Raw genomic sequence first — 23,431 nt, 5'->3', positions numbered from 1 at the left:
TGTTGGTGTCGTCCATGAACCTCTCTTTATCCATGAACTCCAAGGAAGCCCGTCTTCGATGGAGAGTCTGACTTTCTCATCGTCCTTGGATCTCTCGAAGATGGTGCTTGCCAAGGTTAGGTTCTTTTTGGCATGGACCTGGTTAGGACATGGACTGAGGAGGGAAGGACGTCTGATGTCAAGTATATTGGTGCAGTAAGAGCTGACGATTGCAGGCTTGTGAGCTGTGCCTAAGCAGACATCTCCTGCTAAGACCCATCCTAGGTCAAGCCGCTGAGCGTTGAGGGTGTCATGAACACCATTGCGTTGCTCTCGCACTTTATGGACTTGGATGATGTCACGACCCAGCAAGAGTAGAATCTGGGCTTCAGGATCCAGAGCAAGAATGTGATGGGCTATGGACTTCAGGTGGGTGTGAAAATGTGCAAAATATGGGGTTGGTATCTCAGCCCTGTCGTCTGGCATGGCGTTTGCTTCACAGGCTGCTGTGCCATAATGCCGTCTTCACTTTTCATGTGCGAAGCTCTTGTATTGTTGTACAGGGTAGTACGATGAAGTCTGACAGGTGTCTCAGGTCTCAGCTCGTGGACTAAAGAAGTCAGCTCGGGTGCGGGCAGCCTCTAGCTTGGCACGAGCTTTGACTGCAGCAATTGCTGATGAATCTTTGGACCCCTTTGACGATATGGAGGCCAATGACCTTGTCTCATATGCCTTAGACAGCTTCGATCTATCTTCAATCTTTTGTTGTTTCTCCGGCATCATGTAGTGCAAACGCCTGGGCATTTAAGAGGAGAAGCATTTTAGAATGCTAAAATTTACTTTACTTTACACAGCAGGTTGGGCAGCGTGAACAAGGCAAACAGCCACATTATTGAAGATGATCCTTGGATTAATAAGACACCAGCACCCAATCAAATGAGAGAAGACCAACAGCATCTTCTAACTGTTTAATGGGAACCATCCACACTGCAGTTTTCGTTCCTATCCGACTTTTGGTAAGTTTCAGGTAAGGCCACTTTATATTATAATATTCTGGCACCACATATCCAGGTGTGCAACTCAAAGAGCACAACACATTAGCAATGTGTTTTTACTTTACCAAATTAACTATTGTTGATCTTGATCAAGTGTTTGATTATTAAATTAAATGTACATCTCTATAATTCATGTACCAATGTTAGCTAGTGTTCAGAGTGGAGTCGAGGCTTCACAAAAGCACGTCTGTCTAACTCTGCATTCCTTACACTTGTCTGAAACAACGTTGATCTGACATGAGGTTCAATATTTTGGGGAGCAATTGTCCCCGTGTAGAAATGACAGTTTGGTGCGAAGCTGGTCGATGCATTTGATTAATGTCCTTTGTGCTCTTCTATGCGTCTGTAAAACATATTTTCACTGCAATTTCTTATTCTGTTGCATTTTAGACGGTATGTACTTTAGCATAAAAATAACACTCTCAGTGCTCAGATATGTGTGAACTGCAATTTCCTGTTCTGTGCTCTGCCTTTTAAAGATGGCAAATTACATTAAATGCTATATAAAGATACGTTTTTTGTGGTGGGAAAATGTAAGCAGTGTCACTGCACTCAGTCAGAGCGCAGAGCACAGCCTGTGTGTGAGGAGCTCTCTACACTGGACACTGAGCAACCCAAGGGACCCGGAGCCACTGTGAGTAATACAGCACTGACACCATACAGCAGCACAGAGCTGTGCATTGATCTCAGCACAGCCTCAGATCTGCAGTAATTAAAATACAAATCAGTACAATAGCAAGAGCAAGGATAGAGCAGGATATTTCCATCTCCCTCAGATTGCACTGCTTGTGCTTGTGGGCGGCTTCCTTCAGTTCATACAGTGAGGTCCTTAAATATTTGGACAGTGACACAGTTGTCCTCATTTTGGCTCTGTACTCCACCACAATGGATTTGAAAGGAAACAATAAGTGTAGACTTTCATTTAATATGACTTGACTTTCATTTCATTTGAGGGTAGTTACATCCAAATTTGGTGAACGGTGTAGGAATTACACCCATTTTTATATGTGGTTCCCCCAGTTTTAGGGGCTCAAAAGTATTTGGACAAACTAACATAATCATGAATTAAATTGTGAGTTTCAATACTTGGTTGCACATCCTTTGCAGTCAATGACTGCCTGAAGTCTGAACCCATAGATGTCACCAGATGCTGGGTTTCTTCCCTGGTGATGCTCTGCCAGGCCTGCACTGCAGTGTCTTTAGTTCCTGCTTGTTCTTGGGGTGTGTACATCCTCTGTATTTTAAATATACAAGAAGGGGCCAATTGTGTTATATGAGCACAGACTTCTATTATATAGAAAATGTTTTTAATAGGAGTGTGTAGTTATTATCAACATGTTTCTACAAATAATGAGACGTGCTGTATATGTGTCCTGGGGTAGTGCTGCATATGAGAAAGTTCTAGATATTAGTATTTAGATGAATTACACAGTTTTGCTGTAATACACATTTCTGAATGTCCTGCAGTCTTATTCTCTCTGTTACAGAATGGTCCACTAGAATGGTGTTGGGTGTTTTCTTCTGTGGGTTTTAAATTGTATTCTACTGTTAATATCAATCTTCCAGAGCATATTCATATTCACCAAGTGGGTTCGGTTCTTGCTCCATTGACAGTAACAGCTCATAGCATTGACAGAAGCAGCAGTAATACCTGGGCTAGTGGACACATTGAATACAGCCAATATTTATAATTAGAAAGTTGTGTTTTTCATTTTGGGCTACTGAGAGCGATGAAACACTGCCTGTAGTTCAACACGACAGTCGAGTCCTCAGCCTGTTTCTCTTGTCTGTCTTCCTGCAGTACAGACTGGACTCGTAGCACCATGTGACTATTAATACAGTGATCACAGTCACAGTGATTTCACAGGTGTTATCAATGAGTGGAAGTATAAAATAATATTGCTGTGTATAACATTGTACGTTTCTTCTTAATTAATGAAAAGTCATCTATCAGTATATGTATTTAAAGAAAACCCCAAAACCGCCATGTAACTTCAAGCTGTGGCATCAGAGGGGCGGCAGCGCTGGTGGTATCAAGAGGGTGTATTTGCTACAAAAGTAGACAGACATGTTTGTGTGGAGATATGAGTGTTTCCTCACATTTGAATGATGTGATCAGAGACACATTCATCTTCACATGGTACAGGTTTGATTGCAAATTTGAATTATAATCTATATGTTTCACTAATTATTTAATTAAATGTTGATTAGTCATAAATGCAATAGTAGTTCAAGAAGCGATAAATCGTATATAGAACTGTTTTGTTTTTATTTTTGTTATTCAGGATTTATTAGTGGGTTTAAACATAGATTTGATAACTTGACAAAAGGTCAACAAAATTACTGAATTACGTGTACGCATTTAACAGCCTTTCACTAAATTATATACTGTAGTTGAAAAGGGTGAGGGATCATTTTATTTACTGAAATACATAGACTTGGGATAAAAATATGATTTGTAATAAACACAGTTGGGGTTGGGGAAGGATTTCAGGAGCGTTTGCACTGTGTCTACAGCTCTTGTGTCCTGTGTCTGCAGTGCGAGAGAGAAGGACAGGACTGACGCTGCAGCGATGGGTGTGGAAGAGACACTGCGCTCACTGGGGGCCACTCTGCTCCTCCTGCCTGGTACCACTGCCTTCTGTCTCACTGTGTCGCACAGCGCACTAGAGAGCACACCGTCTGTTTGAACTGTTTCTCACATCTCATCACATCACAGATATCTTCTGTGTTAAATGTGTCTGTATATATCACAACCGATCAACAGTGCAAACTAAAGTAATATAGTGACAACATTGTGAAGACTGAATGGATAAATATTAAGAGTGTAAATTGCAATTGGTGGACAATGATTAACATCAAAATGTTCAAGACAAATAATTTCCGCAGAGAAAAACTATTTTATTGAAACACCCAGTCGCTGACTTAGACAAACAACTATCATAGCATCTCAACTAAATAAGCAAATCTATCCTGTACTGGGAGGCAGGAGGAGACCCTGAGAGCCCCGGCAGTGCTGGATCAACCCCACACACTGTCACAATATATATCAAATCATTGAGTTTGTCTCCTAACAATGCACGGTGTGTCTGGGGTTTGTCTGTGTCCTGTCAGGCTGTCATGACTCTGAGCTCTGCTGGACTCTTCACTGTCAACACTGACCACTGAGCTGCTGTTTCTGCAGGTGTCCTCGGTGGGAGCTGGGCTGTGTGGTATCAACCTGACAAGATCTGTGCTGTGAGAGGCTCCTCTGTGGTCCTGCCCTGTTCATATGACTATCCTAATGATCATGATTATAAATATGAAGTGCAGACAGTGATGTGGTGTCACAATAATGGTGACTGTCTTATCGCCTCATATGTGTATCACAGTGGAGGGAGTTCAATCAGCCCTGAATACCCACACAGAGCAGAGTACCTGGGGAATAAACAGAAGAACTGCACTTTGAAGATAAAGGACATAAGAACAGCTGACAGAGGGACATATAGATTCAGATATGAGACCAATCATCCTGGAGGTAAATGGACTGGTGTGCCTGGAGTGACTCTCTCTGTCTCTGGTAAGATCTGGGATTGTTTTAATTAATCAAGAGTCTGGTGTCTGAAGTGTAGATTCAGCAAGAAGCCACGGCCAGTGTGAGCTCAATCCTGTGTAGCGTAAGGTACACTTATAAATTTCAATTAAAGTGAATTTGGATGATAAAATATTTGAACCCTGACAAATCTCTTTTATTAAGATGTACGGATAACATTAATCACATAAAAAAAAAAAACTTACCTCAGGATCTCGAGTCTCCTGCTACGAGCTATTTTCACACACGCACACAAAACGAGGCTAATCTATATATAAAATGTAAATATCTAAATATATATATTATATTGATACACACAAACACTATGGAAATGAAATGTATATTAAGTTGATAATAATGTTGTAGAACACTACAATGCCATGGCATCATGCCACACAACAAGGGTCCCCTTATCATTTGAGAATGATTAGAATTGAAAGACTCATGTTCACATTTATATTTTTATTAATTTTCTTCCCAGAATTAAAATGTTTGTAAAATGACAATCATATGAATTAATTATTGGGGATTCTCAGAAATAAGCAAAGGTGTTTAATCTCATATTGACTGGTCATCCTGAACCCTTTAATTCCCATCAGAGCTGCAGGTGAAGATGAGCCCATCAGGGGCGAATGGGACAGTGAGAGAAGGAGACGCTGTGACCCTGACCTGTGACACAGGGAGCTGCTCTTCCACACAGACACAGATCACCTGGATTAAGAATGGCCGGTCCGTCTCTCTCACACAGACACCCAACAACACACTGCGCTTGAATCCTGTTTCCTATAGAGACTCTGGAAACTACTCCTGTGCTGTAAGAGAGTATAGAGCGACCCGATCTCAAGGGTTCACTGTGGACGTCCACTGTGAGTACCTTCAGTTACAGCCTGTGCACAATGTCAGATTCATTTAAATGATTTACTCCAATTCTCATCCAGGTTTACTCTGCACTTGATCTGCCTTAAAGGTAAAATCTGCTCCTTTGAATGTTATTTTCTTTTTTTAAGTTTTAAGGACATCATGACATCACTGACTCTGCTTGGCAGCTGTTACAAGAAAGAGGGTTGACTGATGCCCCCAACAGCATCTCAGTTTCATAGTTGGAGTTGAGACAATAAGTTCCAGTCAAAGAGGAAGTGACCCTCTTCCCTCCCTGGGTTTACATTGTTATCTTTCAAATCAAAATCATTGCCCAAAGGGGAGGGGTTATTTAGTTTCCCATGGAAGCTTATTGAAAACATGTTGTTTACATCAGAGCGGCGGTCTGCCGTGAGAGATCTTGCCCGCTTGAGGGGCTTCTCTGCCAGCTACTTTCATGCCACAGTCCGTGGCCGCAGCTGTGGGAGATCGGTCTCTCAGCTTCCTGGGATTGATTGCGTTTCACATCAGAGTCGCTGCCCTGTCCATGGGTGCGGCAGTACCTATAGCACCCGCCACCTCCACACTGAGACAGCGCGGCGCTCTGGTGGTAGTTATCGCGCTCCGTGTGACTCTGCGCTGTTTGTACTTCGGCGCTTTCAGTGTTAGGTGCCCACGGTGCTCACCCCCCCGAGGTGCTTGCTGTTCCGCTACTCGGCACACCTCAGGGTGGCCCCATGCCTTCAGTGCCTTCGGTGCATCGGTACCCTCTGTATTTTAGGCACGCGGTGCCCCCGGTCCCCCTCTTCTTCGCCCTCGCCTCCGCCAGTGCACTCTCTCTCTCTCTGTGCCGTCTCCGAGACACCGCCACAGGGGCCACAGTGCTTGGAGAAGAGCATGTGATGCCACACTGGAGGCATTCACCGGGTAGACCAGGTTGTTGAAATCCTGAATCTCCAGGCAGTGGCGCAGACGGTGCAGGTGCTCCCTGGCAGCCTTGTTGTTGTTTTGATCTCCCAGAAGTGACAAGTGCCAAAGGCAGACCGCACTTGCCTCATGGATGCCACCATCTCCCCAGGCTTCATCTTCAGGCTGTCAGTCGAGGAGATGTTAAACCGCTCTATCCAGCAGAGGGACATAGACCAGGCAGCTGGCAGAGGCATACCCTCTTGCCGCGCCTCCAGTTCTGGCTCGCACCCAGGCATCCAGGGGCAGAGGGCACCGCACTTCCGACACCAGATCACCATGCGCCCCCCGCCAGCCCAGGGTCATCGTGCTCCTCCTGGTAGGGGCAGTGCTAAGGCACGCGCTAAGCAGAGAGCGCCCCCTCCGCCGCTCGTGCCGCATCCCAGAAGGCTTCCAGCGACCTGTATTAAGTGAATGCACCTGCACCGTGATCGTGCAAGCTGTGTGAGGGTCACTCAGGCGTGCTGTAAAGAGCTCTGTTTGTGGGGGAGTTTCCAAACCCAGCCCTCAGAGTGTCTCATCTTGGTTCTCTGTCCGAGACCACTCCCGAACCCTAGTGATTGACACATTAGCCCACAAGTGGCTGCACCATCTTCTCTATGCATTCCCACCGATCCCCCCTCTCCCAGTGGTCCTGGAGAAGATCCGGCGAGAGTGAGTGACAGTGCTCCTGGTTGCGACCAGGTGGCCCCGCAGACTGTGTTTCGTGGCAGCTTCCCCTTTGGGCAGATCTGCTGTCTCTGGCTCAAGGCACATTCGGGTACCCGGACATCCAGCTCTGGACCAGTTAACTGAAACTTTTATAATGCGGGTATTTAAACATATATACGATTATTTCTGAAGCATTTACATGTGAAATGTGGGTTTACATGTTGAAATGGGATTTATTTCCAGTGTTTTCATAATTTCTGTATCATTTACTTGAATATTTGCTATTGGCCATGTCCTTCTCTGGGGCCGTGTTTTATTGGCCACAAACCTGATTCACATGAGTTTTCAGGACAAACGTGCACACGCATCACAATTGATAAGTTAAAAACAGTGCATCTAAATTCCCCATACATAATAATTGATTTCGGTCAAAGACAAATGGTGCATTTAGTAGTGGGGCACATTCTCCCATCAGTGAAGCGCTTAAAAGCTTATGTTTTATATGTTTAATATTTATCCACTGCTAAGAAAGTGAAAAAAAACTGAACAGTCGATCGCTTTTTCTTCCAGACGCCCCAAAGAGCACCTCGGTGTCCGTCAGCCCCTCTGGTGAAATAGTGGAAGGCAGTCCTGTCACCCTGACCTGCCACAGCAATGCAAACCCACCAGTGCAGAGATACTCCTGGTTTAAGAGCAGTGATATGCTGGAGAGAAAACAGAGTTTATTCTTTGCTAATATCAGCTCTGGAGACAGTGGGCAGTACTACTGTGAAGCACAGAACAGGATTGGAAACCACACATCTACAGCTGTGACTGTGGACGTACAGTGTGAGTATATTTTCTTCTCATCTGATATCACTGAAGGTCAGAGGGGTCAGTGACCTCCCTGGGGTCACTCAGTGTCCAGTTATCCAGCTGGGACTCAAACCCAGGACCTCCAGGACCGTCATCCTTCTCTCTGAGCTCCTGAGCACTATGGGGCTTCACTGCCAGGACACTCTGTTCAGTCAAACCCTGAATGATCACAGACTGCTCTCTCTTCCAGACGCCCCAAAGAACACCTCAGTGTCCGTCAGCCCCTCTGGTGAAATAGTGGAAGGCAGTCCTGTCACCCTGACCTGCAGCAGCAATGCAAACCCACCAGTGCAGAGATACTCCTGGTTTCAGAGCAGTGGAGCGGCTGTCTGGGAGAAAGGATCAGGGCAGAGTTTGAACATTTCTAATTTTAGCTCTGGAGACAGTGGGCAGTACTACTGTGAAGCACAGAATAAACATGGAGCGCACAACTCCACAGCTGTGCCTCTCACTATAACAGGTACAGTGCGTATTACACACAGAGACATGAGCGTGGCATTCAGTGGAAACTGTCAGATCAGTCTGTGTTAAAATCCCGACTCACTGGTTAATTAAGAACCTGAGGGATTACACACACTGCTCTGAAGGCTGGTTTACTGTGTTCATTACTTTAAGGCATTTAAAGTCAGTGTCAGTAATCTAATAATATGTGTCTTTCGCATCAACACAAGCAGTTCAGTCCCTCTGCTGAAAATGTCATTTGATGCTGTTTTTACTCTGACTCTGAGCTCCAGCCGAGTGGGAGACAGTGCTGGCAGCTGTCCTGGGGAGTGCGCTGTGCGTCTGTATTGTCACTGCAGTGATTCTCATCTGTGTCAGAAGGTCAGTGGGTTCAGCTCTGCATGAGTGTGAGTTTGTATCTTCTGAACTGCCAATACAGAATACAGCTGTGTGTCTCAGAAAGTGCCGTGGACTGTGAGATGAAGGGACGCTGGTCTTGTTGTTTCTTGACATCTTGTGAACTGTTACAGTCAGGACATATTAAAGGGGAGGTTTACGGTGTGTAAAAAGAAGAGCTGACAGAGAGACTTACTTACTCTGCTCTGTGTGTCTTGTTTGCTCCAAAGGAGGAAGGCTGGTCCATCTGCAGAGGAGAGCAACAGAGACACAGGGACTCCAGTGAAGGTACAGACACTGACAATTAAACAACAGATTTAATATGAATATGAAGTCTGCTAATATACCAGTAAACTTTTACTGTCCTGTGATATATTTACATACTGACTAATATTGAGGTCGCAGATCCATATTGTGAGTTAAACTGACTTACAGGCATTGAGGACACTGGAGGAAAACTATAGCCGCAGCACATGGGCACAGGACCCCACTCTTCAGAGACACAGAGTGGCAGAGCAGTGACTCACTGTGTCCCTGTGTCCACCTCTACACAGGAAGCTACAGGGGCCATATACAGCATTGTGGGCCCATCAGACACCCCACAGAGAGGACAGGACCCCAGCGCTCCAGCACAGGGGTGGGACGACCTCAACTACACCACCATTTTCTTCCAGTCAAAGACAACAGCTAGGCAAGTCTCCAGCTCTCTCTGTCGCCATCAGGGCCCGTCTGTCTGCTCTAGCGCTGGATCTGCACTGGAAGAATCGCAGCTTGTCGAAGAGGAAGACACTGACGCATCTGTAACTGTCAACTGAGGCTCAGATCTAGGGGACAGTTAATAATGAAATGTCACTCTCTGCATGCATCGCTGAATGAAACTAATATCAAAGCCCTTTCATTTTCAGGTTGTTAATTAAGTATTTATTGATATTTGTTCCCCATGAAGGGCCGAACCAGACGATCCCTCAGTTGTCTACAGTGTGCTGAAGAGGCCAACAGAGTGATGGGCACCCACATCTGGACCCGACACACTTGGAGCTGTAAATAAAAATGTTGGGAGAGGAGTCTGAACCCTAATCCCACCCTCGCCATGCTTAAATACAGAAAATCCTACTTTCCCAGCATTCATCTCTTCTCATCCCTGCGTCCTCACCAAACACCAGCTTTGCAGCAAACTGCCTGGCTATTCGACACCGGGGAGGGAGGGCGGGTCCGATGCCTCGTCCACATGGCCCGGCCATCGCTCACACAGCACGGCGAGTTCAAGACAGATCTACACACACCATGACACTCCGTGCTTCAAAGTCTTGTCAGGTTTCAGAAGTGAATCCGCTGCACTGTGCTGTGCGTGGAACTGAAACGTTTGTGTAAAACTCACAGGTCCTGAAATGATCTCTTCAGGAACTGCACACAGCTGCCTCTTGAGACGTGAGAAGTTTCTCAGGGATCAAAACTTGTTTAGTTTAGAGGCTGATTAGACACTCGCTGTCACCGGACAGACAGTTGTGTCAGAATCCCTGTGTTTGGGGTGAATAATCAGTTTGTAATAAATACTGCTGTTCAGTGCTTAGTAAACGGGCTCTGTAACCCTGGACACGGTTAAAGGAGCGCTGACCTGTGGTTGGTCTGTGATGAAAGAGACAGGCTCCAGTACATTGGAGGCACGCTTGTCAATGGGCAAGCAAGGGAGCGGCAGAGACGGCTGCGCAGCAGCCCAGCTGTGGACGTGAGGAGGGAGGCCTGTGTCCCATCAGCACAGCAGAGCAGCACTCTAACCTCCTCAGGCTGATCCCATTGAAACAGCCCGAATGAGCGCAGCCTGGAGGAGCCTGCAGAGGATCCACAGACACAGAGCAGCAGCCCTGCGCAGCCCTGGACAGGAACAGCACCCCCGACATGTCTCTCACTGGGGCTCATCAGCAGAGGCGACGCGTCAGGACAGGCCAGGCAGGCAACTGTCTGGGGCCCCCAAGAAGCAACCAAATTGAATCCACAGCATTGACAGTACCGTCTAAATTAAACCCCTGGATTCCCTCCCCCTCCTAACTACTGTTGCAACGACCTGCAAGCACCCCTTTCACAGAAAGCCCAAAAAGTACATTAGCAGTGGGGGTTGTGTTTTAAGGGCTGTAGCTAATGTAGCCAGTGTTATCTGCTGTCTCAGTAGCCTGACCCTTGCAAAGCTGCAGTTAATACAATAGTTTGATAACTTTGCTTAGCACTTGCTTTACTTACATTTGCTTTAAGTTTTTTTTTTTTACAATTATTTTAGTGTCCTGTTTTGTCTGCTATGTTAACACATTTTATTTTATGTTTGTACTCTTAACCAATGTGGAAATAAAACTGATCGTGTCAATGCATTTTGACATTTGATTATTTAATGGGGGTTTTGGGAATATAATGGTGATGAACATCAGTTAAAAGGGTTATGGAAAGAGAAGATGGGGCTTTCTGCCTAGGTCCCTTCAGACTGTAGACTCGCCTCTGGACACAACGGCCTCTGCAGATCTCTCCTCTCCACCGGCGATGCAGCTCCTGATCATCAAGGCGATCCTGTCAGGTTAAGACAGCGTCTCACTGCGCTGGACTCTCAATATGGGCTTTCACACGTCACAGGACACTGTGTATCAGAGGACAGGACAACAGCACGGCTTGGTGGCGACCTCAGGCTTTCAGTCTCCACACAGGGGAGTTGAGCTGGTTTCTGCTCTGACAGCTCTAGTGTGATTCAGTCGCACAGACGGCACTTAGAGACTCACATTCGTACCGGCTGGAGATCCAGCTGCATCAAAGTGCTTGACGAACAATAAATTAATCGGCTGGTTTTCAGAACAGCTGGTTATGAAGCAAATAGTAACAGGACACTTACTTGTGACTTTACAAACTGAAAGTGCAACTATATCTGTCACTTTCAATTTGCTGAGTGTAATTTCTCATACATTATACAATTATATTATACAATATAATGTACCTGAGTCTCATTCAGGAATGTGTTCATGGATCCTCAGCTATAATCAGGGTGTTTGTGTTTATCATTGTCTAACGTTTGGTGAGGTTTGTGATCTGTGTGCTTTGCCTCTCAGGTGCCCATTCTGGGTCAATATGGGGTCCAGAGCAGGTGAGCAGTTGGGTTCACGGCACAGTGACTGTACTGTGTGGATATGATGAAGCCTACAGACAGCATGTGAAGTACTGGTGTAGAGGATCATACCACACTGCTTGTACAACACTGGCGAAGACTGGCGGCTCTGTGACAGACAGCAGGGTTTCCCTCAGTGAGGATCAGTCAAGGGGAACGCTCTCATCACTATGAGGGATCTGAGACCGGAGGATGAAGGCTGGTACTGGTGTGGGATGGCAAGACCAGAAATACTGACAAGTGATGATGGTGCTGCTGTGCACGTCAACATCAACAGAGGTAAACCGAAACTGTACTCACTGGTGCATTTAATATGATCCTCTTGTCTTGATAGAGAATAATTGCTCATTCAGAGTCTCTATACCTTCAAATACCATCAATAAAAATGAATGTCCTGCTATTTAATACTGAGTATCCCATCAGCAGAATAAATAATCTCATAGGTGGTTAGATACACCAGTAAATGATCATACTGTTCTTGAGAACAGGTAAGGATTGTCTTCTTCTATCGGCTGAAATGCATTACAAATTACAATTTCCACACCAGACCTTCAGGGTCCTGGGAACATCACTGGACAGCTATCTGGCGAGACAACGATCCGCTGCTCCTATTCTTCATACTATGAGACTCACACAAAGTACTGGTGTCAAGGAGCCAAACAAAAACACTGCAGCCCGGTTGTGAGCACCGATTCCCAACACACTGGAGGCAGGACTTCAATCAGAGATGAGAGAGTTCACCATCACTGTCAGGGACCTCAGAGCCGAGGACGAAGGCTGGTACTGGTGTGCAATAGATGGCAAAATACCCTTCAGAGATAAACTAGTCCCTGTGTTCCTCAGTGTCAACTCAGGTAAAGACACCCTGCCCTCTGCCTTTCCATATTATACAATATCATATAAACTAATCTGGGACTGGAGATGTCCTACAGGCTGAGATGACTGCAGTTTGCCCATGTCTTCACTGCAGTCAGACTCACCTATGACTGATTAGTTGAACTGTAGTTCACAACTTCAATGGCAATACAACTCAACACAGATTAAGGTGAGTTGATATTAAAAATGACATCTTACAATATCTGTAGTCATTAAGCTTATATGATTCATTTGATGGGTGGCACGGTGTTGTGGTGGTTAACGCTGCTACCTCACACCTCTGGGGTCCTGGGTTCAAGTCTCGTCTCAGGGGTCTGTCTGTGTGGACTTTGCATGTTCTCCCTGTGTCTGTGAGGGTCTTCTTCAGGCACTCTGGTTTCCTCCCACTGTCCAAAGACATGCAGGTTAATTGGTCTGTCTGTGTGTTGCCCTGTGATGGACTGGCATCCTGTCCTGGGTGTATTCTTGCCTTGCACACTGTGCCTGCTGAGATCAGCTCTGGCTTCCCTGCAACCCTCACCAGGATGAGTGGTTTTGAAGATGGATGGATTCATTTGATTATTATTTGTATCTTTTAATGACATAACATGTATTTATTTATTTTTGTGGGGTGACAATTTTTTTTTTCTTAAATAGGAAGCTGTGCTTAGTACCCTGCAGCTGCGATAGAAACTAAAACAATTAGTGGTGACAGACATTGGTCTACACTACCGGTCAAAAGTTTTAGATACATCCATTTCTCCAGGTTTTATTGAAATTTAAGCAGTTAAATAACCTGAAATGGTACAAAGGTAAGCTGTAAACTGCCAGAGGTTAAAAAAAAGTTTAGGTTTCCAAAAACGATAAATAATGTACATTTCAGAGTTATATACTGTGTTACTACACCCTCTTAAGCATTGTTTGGCAGTGTGACGCAGCTCCTGTGCATAGAAGTGACACTGTATTCCTACAATGCGCACATCGTTTGAAAGCTTATTCTCTTGGCTACCAGTTATGTAAAATCATGTATTAGTTCACTGTAAACAGAGTTTTCCATCCTGACATGTTGAGCTCTCTACGGGTGTGTGTTTCTTCTACCAAAACGTGGATGGTCTTGTTTTGATCAGTAGACTGTCTGGTTCCAGAATATGTCATGATTGTCAATATTTTCTGAGATTGTGTATTCCTACTCAGACCAAGTATCCCCCCAGCCCCCCATTTCAGAATGTCCCCCACCCACCCCATTTTTCACATCAGAGAATGCTTTACATCATTAGAAAGCTGAGTCTCAGCTTTCATAAGATACCAAACACTTGGCAAACAACACAACAGTGAAGAGTACACATGGGATTAAAGAGAAGAACACGGATTTGGTGCCTTTTAAGGGAACCAGAGGGGTCTGTCAACTTAAGGGGTTACATTTTGTTATATAAACCGATTCCTTTTTTATTTGCAATTGTTTATTTGTTCTATTCTTTAATTTCAGAGTACATTGAGACATTAAACTGTGGTAAATTTCAATAAAACTGGAAAAATGTAGGTGTGCTAAAACTTTTGACCTGTAGTGTAGACCAAACAATAAAGCATCCACCACTTCAGCGCTCACTACACTAAGCTCATATTCATCAGGCCTTTGGGGCATAGACTTTCACAGATCCACATTGCTGATCAATAACATCAAGAAGAGCCATAGTAGAAACCCGGCTAGTGTCATTCACACATACAACGACTGTGCGCTCTTTACAATACGTTATCTTAGTTAGCCAGCTACGAGGAACAGGGCCCTGACCTTAAACATGACAATAAACAATACAAGTATTTACAAATATTTACAAGTCCTTCTCCTTCTTACTCTCAGCACCTGGATCAGAATATCATATATATATATATATATATATATATATCAGTATAAGTACTTCGTATTTATTTATGATATTTAAAAATGTATTTACAATTGAGAAATGTACATCTATATCGACCTGTGTTAAAGTTCAGCCATGTGACGGTACATCACAACTAATAATAACAAATTGAGCTCTCGTCACACACACACACACACACACACGCACACACGCACGCACACACGCACACACGCACACACGCACACACGCACACACACACACACGCACGCACGCACTCACACACACGCACGCACAGACACACACACACACATACACACGCACTCACACACACACAGACACACACACACACATACACACGCACTCACACACACGCACCCACACACACGCACGCACAGACACACACACGCACTCACACACACGCACTCACACACTCACACACACGCACGCACGCACTCACACACACACACACACACGCACGCACACACACACACATACACACGCACGCACACACACGCACACACGCACAGACAAACAGACACACACACACACACATTCACACATTCACACATGCACGGATCTGCAGAGTGATACAGACACACGCTCACAAACACACTTTCTCACATCACTCCTGAACACAGATAGATGACTCACTAGTGATGCTGCAAGTATTTATTGAAGAAACAGAATTACAGTGGTTGAGAGGCCCATGCCAGGGCACTCGCACTCCCTAGAACTGCAGGTGTGAGGCAAAGTGATAAAGCTCCTCCCAGCGATGCTCTGCTGCCCTCCTTCTCTCACTGAGGTCTGGCATCACCTCAAGCTCTCAAGACACAGATGAATGCGTATTGATTGCCACATGCTATGTCATTCCAGTTTCCAGTCATTCCAGCTGAAAGAGCACAGGAGACAGATTAAGCTGAGCATTGCTGGCTGTGACTCCCGACACTGAATACAGCACTGTAGAAACAGTCTGTACAGCCACTGCAGTGACACAGAATTCACAGAACACAGTTACTACCAAGTTATTGGTATTGCATTCATACTGTTTTAATTTAATATAAGTGTGATTCTGAATAGTTTGTAGGGCACACCTTTCTGCCCTGTCTGGATTCTTCATTGGGCAGAGAAGTGTGCAGGGATGGCACAGTGTACCCAGCCAGGACAGTGAGGCCGTGGCTCTGGGGCTCTTCAGGACACAGTCTGAAGGAGCAGCAAGATAAAGCTCGCATCTGAATCTTTCGCAGAGGAGATTCTTACCTGGAAAGTCCATATGCAGGCAGTTTTCAATATTAAGGTTGTTGGGCTCTCCACCATTCCACTTGGTGAAGTCCCATTTGGTCCCATCACTCCAGTGCCACACACCCTCCTGCACAGACGAGCACAGAGGAGAGAGGGAGGAGAGACACAGATTAGTGATGTTCATTTCTCATAAATCATCCCTTGCCAACCGAACCTGTAACACTGAAATAAATAATCATCTGTCTGATTTAAACGAGCTTGGAGATCTCTAAGAATTCTTTCTTGCTGAAAATCTTGCCTTATGAAGATTTCTCCCACTGGTGATAGGAACGCGCCATCATTTCGGGGGTGTGTCAGCTGTCATTTAATTAAATTAATTAAATACATTCAGATTCTTAGCCAGCTAACTTCAAGTTAACCTGCCCGGAAGCAGGTTTGAGATGCTAGACATTTTACTCTGGTAACATAGTTTACTTTAAGCTTGCTTCAGAAAACAAAAAAATAAAATGTTTCTGTCAAGTTATCCTGAAACTTAGATGGCTAACCCGGTTATCCACGTATGAAGAATAGGCCCCAGGCTGTGACTCAGGTTGCCTGCAGGGGGCAGTGCACTGCTCCTCTCAGTAAACATGGTGCTGTACCTTCTGGCAGTCAGTTCCCCCGATCCAGGTGGGATTCTCTGCATTGTCACTCTTCTTGATCAGCTGCTTGAGGAAAGTGTGCTCCTCCTCACTGTGCACTGAGGCCAGGTTCCCTCCTACACTGAGACAGAATCCCTGGAAAGAGAGAGACAGAGAGAGATTAGTGTAAAATCAGTAGAGTGTTGAATCTCCTGAACCCCCCACCCACTGGACAAGCTTTGGGACACAGTGCTACATTTCACATGTGACTTCCCTGGTTGGATGATAGACAGTTACCTCAGCATCAGCCCAATCCTTCTGGTCACTGAAGTATTGGTAGCAGCGGTTCTTGAAGCTGGTCCAGCCATGAGCACAGGAGCCCTGGCACGAGTCTCTCTTGTCCACCTCAATCACAGAAGCTGCAGGGGAGCAGGAGCACAGAACCATGTCAGACGTAGTGCAGAGAGTGTTTTAGTAGATTAAACGTCCCCCCAAAAATTGTACAATGCACTGTGATTACTCATGCTGCTTGGCATGAAGGAGTGCGTTAGAGATGTTTTTGCATAGACCAACAATGACATTTTATGAAATTATGCTACCAACTCATTTGATCCAAAAAATTGTTTGCCTACACCAGTGGCAGAGAAACTGGTGCACAACTGAAAACCTGTAGGGGGGAAAAACTTTCCTTACTGGACCCACTAGGCAACCAAAACACAAATTGTAGGAGCTACTGATGCACGAGGAAGCTAGGAGGCGATGTGCACATGCTAAGCAGTTGTGAACATGGTGGCTGCAAATGTTCAGAATTTGTCAGGAAGAGTCACGGTTAAAGTTATAGCATGATGATTGTTATACACATGATTGCTGGGTGACCATAACTGTTTGGCTGTAACTGTAAGTAACAAAGGTTGCAATGCTCAGTGGTATAGGATGTGTGGATGACCGAGAAGTGTGTGTGCAGGTGACTGTAGATGTTAGTGTCTGAAGCGCCCGAATAAATGTTCCAGTTCCAATGAGCAGCAGCCAGGGCACAAAACAGATGGCGGTAAATGCTCGATATATAGACTCCCAAATGGACAGACTGTTCAAGCATGGATGCATAAACATGGAGTGGTTCCATTAATTTGAATCCTAGACAGAATTCAGCAAAGACCAGGTTAGCAGCCAGTTAATTTGGTTCCGAGTGCAATAGTGCCATATTATACAGTGTATGCGGCCCATGGATGTTTGCTATGCCCTAGCAGGGACAGAAAACTGAAGTTGGAAATGGTGAAGTTTAGCTGGACAAGCAGCCTTCTGCTGGGGCAATGGGTAGGACACTTGCTGGAGCAAGGGCTGGGTCTGCCATCCTGGCAACAGGAGTTTGAGCAGAGGCTGGTACCGGCAGCAAGAAAGAAGTGCCACAGGGGCTGAACTGTGCTGCAAGAGATGCCAGCAGAAAGGCGTTGAGAAATACACTGGCTGCTTGGACCGCAGGTAGGATGCTTGCAGCGGCAAGGGCCGAGTCATGAGTGTCGATGGGCGGTAGAGTCTGTAAGAAAAGCTGGAGATAACGAAACCAGGCTGCACCAGGATGCTGGCAGGCAGGATCTAGAAGCTAGGGCCAGTGACAGAAAGGAAAAGTGTCATTGGGGCTTAAACTAGCCATGTGGGACATCTGCCGAAAAGCAGTGAGAGACAACAGGTAGGATGCTTGCAGTGGCAAGAGCCGCGTCTTGGGCGCCGAGGGCAGAAGTGTCAGTAAGAATAGCTGGAGCTGACAGCACAGGATGACATGCAATGCCAGTGCTGGGTAGGATGTCAGCAGGGACAGAGAAAGAGAAAGAAAATGAGTTAAAGGGGAATAAGAGAACAATGAGCAGAGTTCTGGGGCCTGAGGCACAGTAAGGAGTATGCCTTGGCAGAAGGGCATGTATAAGACAGGAGAAGAAGGCAACAAAGATGAGTAGAAAGTGAAACAGAAGGGAAGAAATTTGCAGAAGAATTATGAGGCTGAAAAGATGGAGCAGAAGAAAACTGTGGGAACTGCAATGCCAGGCACAGAACTGAGAGCTGAAGACGCAGGGTGTTCCTGCAGTGTAAATTCAGTAGTTTGGAGCAGAGCAGAATATTGTTTTGCCAGTTGTTCTGCATGATGATATTTATCTACATCTTCAATGACCTCAGACTTCTGTCTACACTGAAAGTTACTGCAGGAGACAGAATGCAGCTGTGGACCATAGAAAACTACATTAGAGGTCAGCTGTCACATGTAGAGCAGAAGCTACATGACTACTGCCCCCTGTCAGCAGAGGACAAGGACATATACTTACCCATTAATCATGACACAGTTAAGCTGCATAGACATTTTAATTTTATAACCAACTAAATAAATTACAAAAGACAATAGTAGTAAACTGAATCCATGGTAATTGAGAAGAGATGAATCTGCAGCAGCAGTGCTCCTACCTGAAGCCACACTGAGCGCCAGGACGGTGCAGAGCAGTGCAGACATCTGGAGGAGGGCCATGGCAACACTTCTGGAGGAACACAGACACTCTGCAATGACTTTCATTTTTCTCAGTGTTTTCCTCACAGCTATAATCAGCAGTTGTTCAGGTTTCAGTCTCATTGTGGATTATCTGAGATGCAGCTGAACCCCAAACAGGAAGAGTGACTGGAGCTCACAAACCCTTAACATTGCACTGAATTGCACTGTAATATGTACATTGGAATTTGTAATGTTTTATGCCTTGAACTGCACTGTATAATAATAATATGAATAAAACGAGATGAGTCACCCAGACCCAGACTGAAGCACTCTGGGAAAACACACTTACATAATGCAGCTTCACAGACACACAGGAACACATTGTGTCCTCATTCAGATCTACAGTCAGAGGACAGCAGAGGGATGCAGGGGTGAAGGACAGGTGTGCTTCTCTTACCTGTTGGCAGGGAGTCAGTGGTTGTCTCTCTCTGAGATAAGTATCGAGTGTCTTCAGTAAATCAGCGGGAGTCTCTGTCTCTTTGCGTGGTGAGTGGTGTCAGTGGTGAGTGGAGCTGGATCCCAGCTCTTTTATCCAGTTCAGGGACAAGAGGGGGCTCAGAGCTGTGGTTGGTGATGTTGACACAGACAGTATAAACATCCTTATCACTCCATCCTATGTCAATATGTCAATCTTTGCTTAAACATTACACCAATTAATTCCAACCAGTCCCTTCATCTGGTGGCAGGGTGGAAGTGGTTATCTTTGCTGGATCTGTGGAGGGGGTACTGGCAGGTGACTCTGACCCCAGAGGCAAAACCCAAGATGGCCTTCTCCATGGGGCGCGGCCAGTGACAGTTCACTGCCATGCCTTTCAGCTTCTGCAATGCACTGGCGATGTTCAAGTGTCTGATGGAGAGGGTCCTCATCGGGGTGCCCCCCACACACTGCCCAGCCTGAATGACCTGCAGGGTCATGTGAGCATCTTCGATGATGCCATCACTGCACTGCAGGAGGCCCTGGAGAGGGTGACTAAGGCTGGGTTGAGAATTGTCACCTGCTGTGGAGGGAGGTATCTTGGCTCAGTCACCGTGTGAATGGAAATGGGATCACCACTGAGGTGGATCAGTGTAATTAGGTATATGAGCATAACCCCTCAGTGAAATCAGTACAGTGTTAAGCCTCCTGCATTGGGAGACACGGTCTTTTGCCATAGCAGCCTTAACACTCTACTGGGTGGAGCTGCTGCAGTGCGGAGCTTGGAGGGATACCTGTGGTGTGCGGTTCAAATCCTGAGCTGGGAGCTCTGACTGCACTGACTGCATAAGATTGAGGCTGTTTTTGTCTGGTCCCTGCTCACCAACCAGAGGCAGCTGAGATCATTCTTCAGGCTTGCCTCCTACTACTGTAGATTTGTGCCCCATTTTGCTTAACCGACTGACTGAAATGTGACTTTTGCCTGGTCCTGGGAGAGGGAGGAAGTTTTCATTGTGCTGAAGGGAGCCCTCTAGCGTGCACCCATGCTGGTAGCCCTGGATCCCCAGTGGCTGTTCATCCCGGACCCAGTGATAGAGGCATTGGTGCAGTCTTGGCCCAGCAGACGACCGAAGGTGAGGCAGACGTTGCTTAGTTCAGCAGGACTCAGGACTAGCCCGAGAGTAACTACTGCATGACCCGGAAGGAGCTGCTATTGGTCGTGGAGTTGGAGCGGGACTTTAAGCAATACCTGTATGGCCTTCTCTCTACCGACCATATGGACCATGCTGACTTGTTTTGGCTGATGTCATTTTGTGAGTCGGAGGGTTGGATCGAACAGCTGCAGGGCTTCCCATCTCCCATCTCCTGTCAGAGAAACACAGAAATTCGGATGACATGTCCTGGAGGCCCTGCATTTGAAAACTGTAACCCTATAATGCAAGAAAATCACATTTGACCTTGAAGCAGAGGTCAGAGATCAAGTTTCAGATATAGATCAAAAAGTGTGCACAGTGTCATTTTGAGAGATGAAAAACTGCAGGAGGAGATGTATTTACAAAAGTGGTTGTTCAGGATAATAATAGTAGTAAGAAGAAAAACAAATGAAACCAAAAAAGATGAAGATCTGCATTTTACAATGCAGAAAATAAGATGATTAATACAAAATGTAACAAATATTGAAAGACATATAAATTGCTGTACACACAGTGTAATGTACACAGAGTGCTCAGTCTGTATGAAGCCACTGAAAGAGCAATATATACTTAATAGCCTCCTTTCTGGGGTTCTTCCTGTACAGAACAGCTCAGGTCTGTTTACATTTCTTGCTGTAAACTGGACTAGAGTTTTCCAAAGGGGTCATACAAGACAGACAGTGTGCATCTAAATAAAACATACAGATACTATTTCTCTGAGGCAGTGTAGAGCACAGGGTCACAGTGAGATAGACCAATGTGAGTCTGGGATCTAGTTCCTGAGCTCTGGACACAATAAGGCTGTGAAGTTTTACATCAAGAGCACAAACAGACATTGCAACAATCTAGATTTGATTAGACTTGACTTGTGCTCTACCAAGTTTTAAAAATAAAATAATATCATGTTCGCATTATAACATTTGTATTTACTGAATGATTATTAAAATATTATGTATTGGATTAAAAGTCACACACGCCTTATTTAAACAGGTCAAATAATTGTCATATTCACAGACCGTGTCTCTGTAAATACAGTAAAGAGTGTGATGCTTGCAGACGTAGGTGTTCACAGGAACCAAGCATGTCCAGAGAATTTGCATTGAATGCATGACAGGAGCCAGAGTTTGCTGAGCCTGCAGGCAGGGAACCCTGTCCCTCTGCTCCTTCTCCCCTCTCCCTCAGGGTCCTTACCATGTCTCTCTCTCTGTTAACAGCCTGATTTGGCTGGGGGACAGTGCTGGATCCAGCCACTGACCCAGATAGACACAAATACTTATCACAAATGTGTTCAACTGGTAAAGGGAGCTATTTAAGGCACTAAATGTCAATACATACAGTACGTTATAATAGAGTGATTCAAATTGTAAAGTTGTATTTTGTGATATTTAAGTGTAGAACTATATACACAATGTATCCCTTAAATTAAATTATTACCCACAATACACACATGGTACATACACTATACTGAGACTTATACACTACATACTGTGATGCATACACTACATACTGAGACACATACACTACATACTGAGACACATACACTACATACTGAGACACATACACTACATACTGAGACGCATACACTACATACTGAAGTGCATACACTACATACTGAAATGCATACACTACATACTGTGATGCATACACTACATACTGAAATGCATACACTATATACTGTGATGCATACACTACATACTGAAATGCATACACTATATACTGTGATGCATACACTACATACTGAGATGCATACACTACATACTGAGATGCATACACTACATACTGATGTAGCATAAGGTACACTTATAAATTTCAATTTAAGAAGTGAATTTATAGTATCACATCACGATTCCTGGAATCTTGTAGAACTCAATTTCTGTAATAATTGGACACAGACACCAATTCCAAAGATATAAATTGTCAAATTTATTCAAAAACAAAGACTAAATGTAGCACTACACTAATTATACAAAAGGGAAAAACGAATTAAAATTCAACTCTAGATCAACAAATCAATGACAAATCACTTCCGTGACCAAATCAAAGACCATGGGATCGCATATGATATCACACAAATCGTTAAACAAAAAAGGTTATGAACACATTGACTACAATACCGGTTAGTAAGACGAAGGTGAGTCTCTCATTAGTATTGTTAGTCAGACATTAAATAACTACGCAGGTTAGTCTTTATGTCAGGTAACTTCTCGTTATATATATATATCAGTCTCATTTACGTTTAGGTGCGGAGAAAGATCCTATCATTACTTGTTACCACAATTTCCCTTAACTGATTATTATTCAATGATTAAGGATAGGCAGGGCCACCAATAATCTAACGTCTATTAACTTGTGTCAATTTCAGACTAAACAGTTAAACAGGAATGAGAAGATATTTCTCGGCGTTGACAGATTTTATTTGTAAAATTATCAACAAAACAGTTGAATGCAACACACATTTATATTTAAGAAAACTAAATGATATTACACATTCTAGAGTTATGAATCACAGATTAACATTTCTAATTGATTTCTCAAATGTCATGAATCACAAACTCCAAACTGTTAAACTTATCTGAACTTCGTCGCAGAGAGGCCTCTCTGTCTTCGGGCTCAGATAACAGCACACGGCACGAGGTCCGTGTGTTTTGGAACAAAGGCAGTCCGGTTCGGCTTTGTCCAAGAACTTCCACTCAGTCGATGCACCTGGAAGTTGGGGTTTCGCGAATGTAGAGTCTTTTCCAAACAGATTTTCCACTGGTTTGAAGGCTCCAAGGTTGTGCACAAAATCTTCTTTGTAAGCAGG

At 44.8% G+C, this 23,431-nt stretch overlaps 1 protein-coding gene and 2 long non-coding RNA genes across 4 annotated transcripts; 2 read left to right on the top strand and 1 right to left on the bottom strand.

Annotated features, from left to right (window-relative positions):
• Positions 1-1,598: 1,598 nt before the first annotated feature.
• On the top strand, positions 1,599-4,374 carry LOC136768031 (uncharacterized). The gene is made up of 3 exons (XR_010821938.1): positions 1,599-1,668; positions 3,574-3,662; positions 4,219-4,374. It is a non-coding gene; the product is annotated as an uncharacterized LOC136768031 (long non-coding RNA).
• A 3,773-nt stretch (positions 4,375-8,147) lies between these two features.
• Positions 8,148-9,045, top strand: LOC136768217 (uncharacterized). The gene is made up of 3 exons (XR_010821955.1): positions 8,148-8,395; positions 8,664-8,757; positions 9,003-9,045. It is a non-coding gene; the product is annotated as an uncharacterized LOC136768217 (long non-coding RNA).
• A 6,237-nt stretch (positions 9,046-15,282) lies between these two features.
• Positions 15,283-19,543, bottom strand: LOC136768214 (lactose-binding lectin l-2-like). Of its 2 annotated transcripts, none has more exons than XM_066722293.1 (6): positions 19,418-19,543; positions 18,939-19,009; positions 16,785-16,906; positions 16,509-16,643; positions 15,886-15,994; positions 15,283-15,517 (listed from the first exon to the last, which is right to left on the bottom strand). In XM_066722293.1, exons 2-6 carry the CDS (start codon positions 18,997-18,999, stop codon positions 15,444-15,446), a joined length of 501 nt encoding a protein of 166 aa, XP_066578390.1. In that variant the 5' UTR covers positions 19,000-19,009; positions 19,418-19,543; the 3' UTR covers positions 15,283-15,443. The 2 variants fall into 2 exon arrangements, with proteins under 2 accessions (XP_066578390.1, XP_066578391.1); XM_066722294.1 differs by having other exon boundaries at positions 18,939-19,006; positions 19,418-19,536.
• Between the last annotated feature and the right edge of the window lie 3,888 nt (positions 19,544-23,431).

Source organism: Amia ocellicauda, chromosome 14 (genome assembly GCF_036373705.1).
Source record: "Amia ocellicauda isolate fAmiCal2 chromosome 14, fAmiCal2.hap1, whole genome shotgun sequence".
In the NCBI taxonomy this organism is placed as follows: Eukaryota; Metazoa; Chordata; class Actinopteri; order Amiiformes; family Amiidae; genus Amia; species Amia ocellicauda.
Note: the sequence above shows the minus strand (reverse complement) of the source record. Positions and strands in the feature narration are given on the sequence as shown.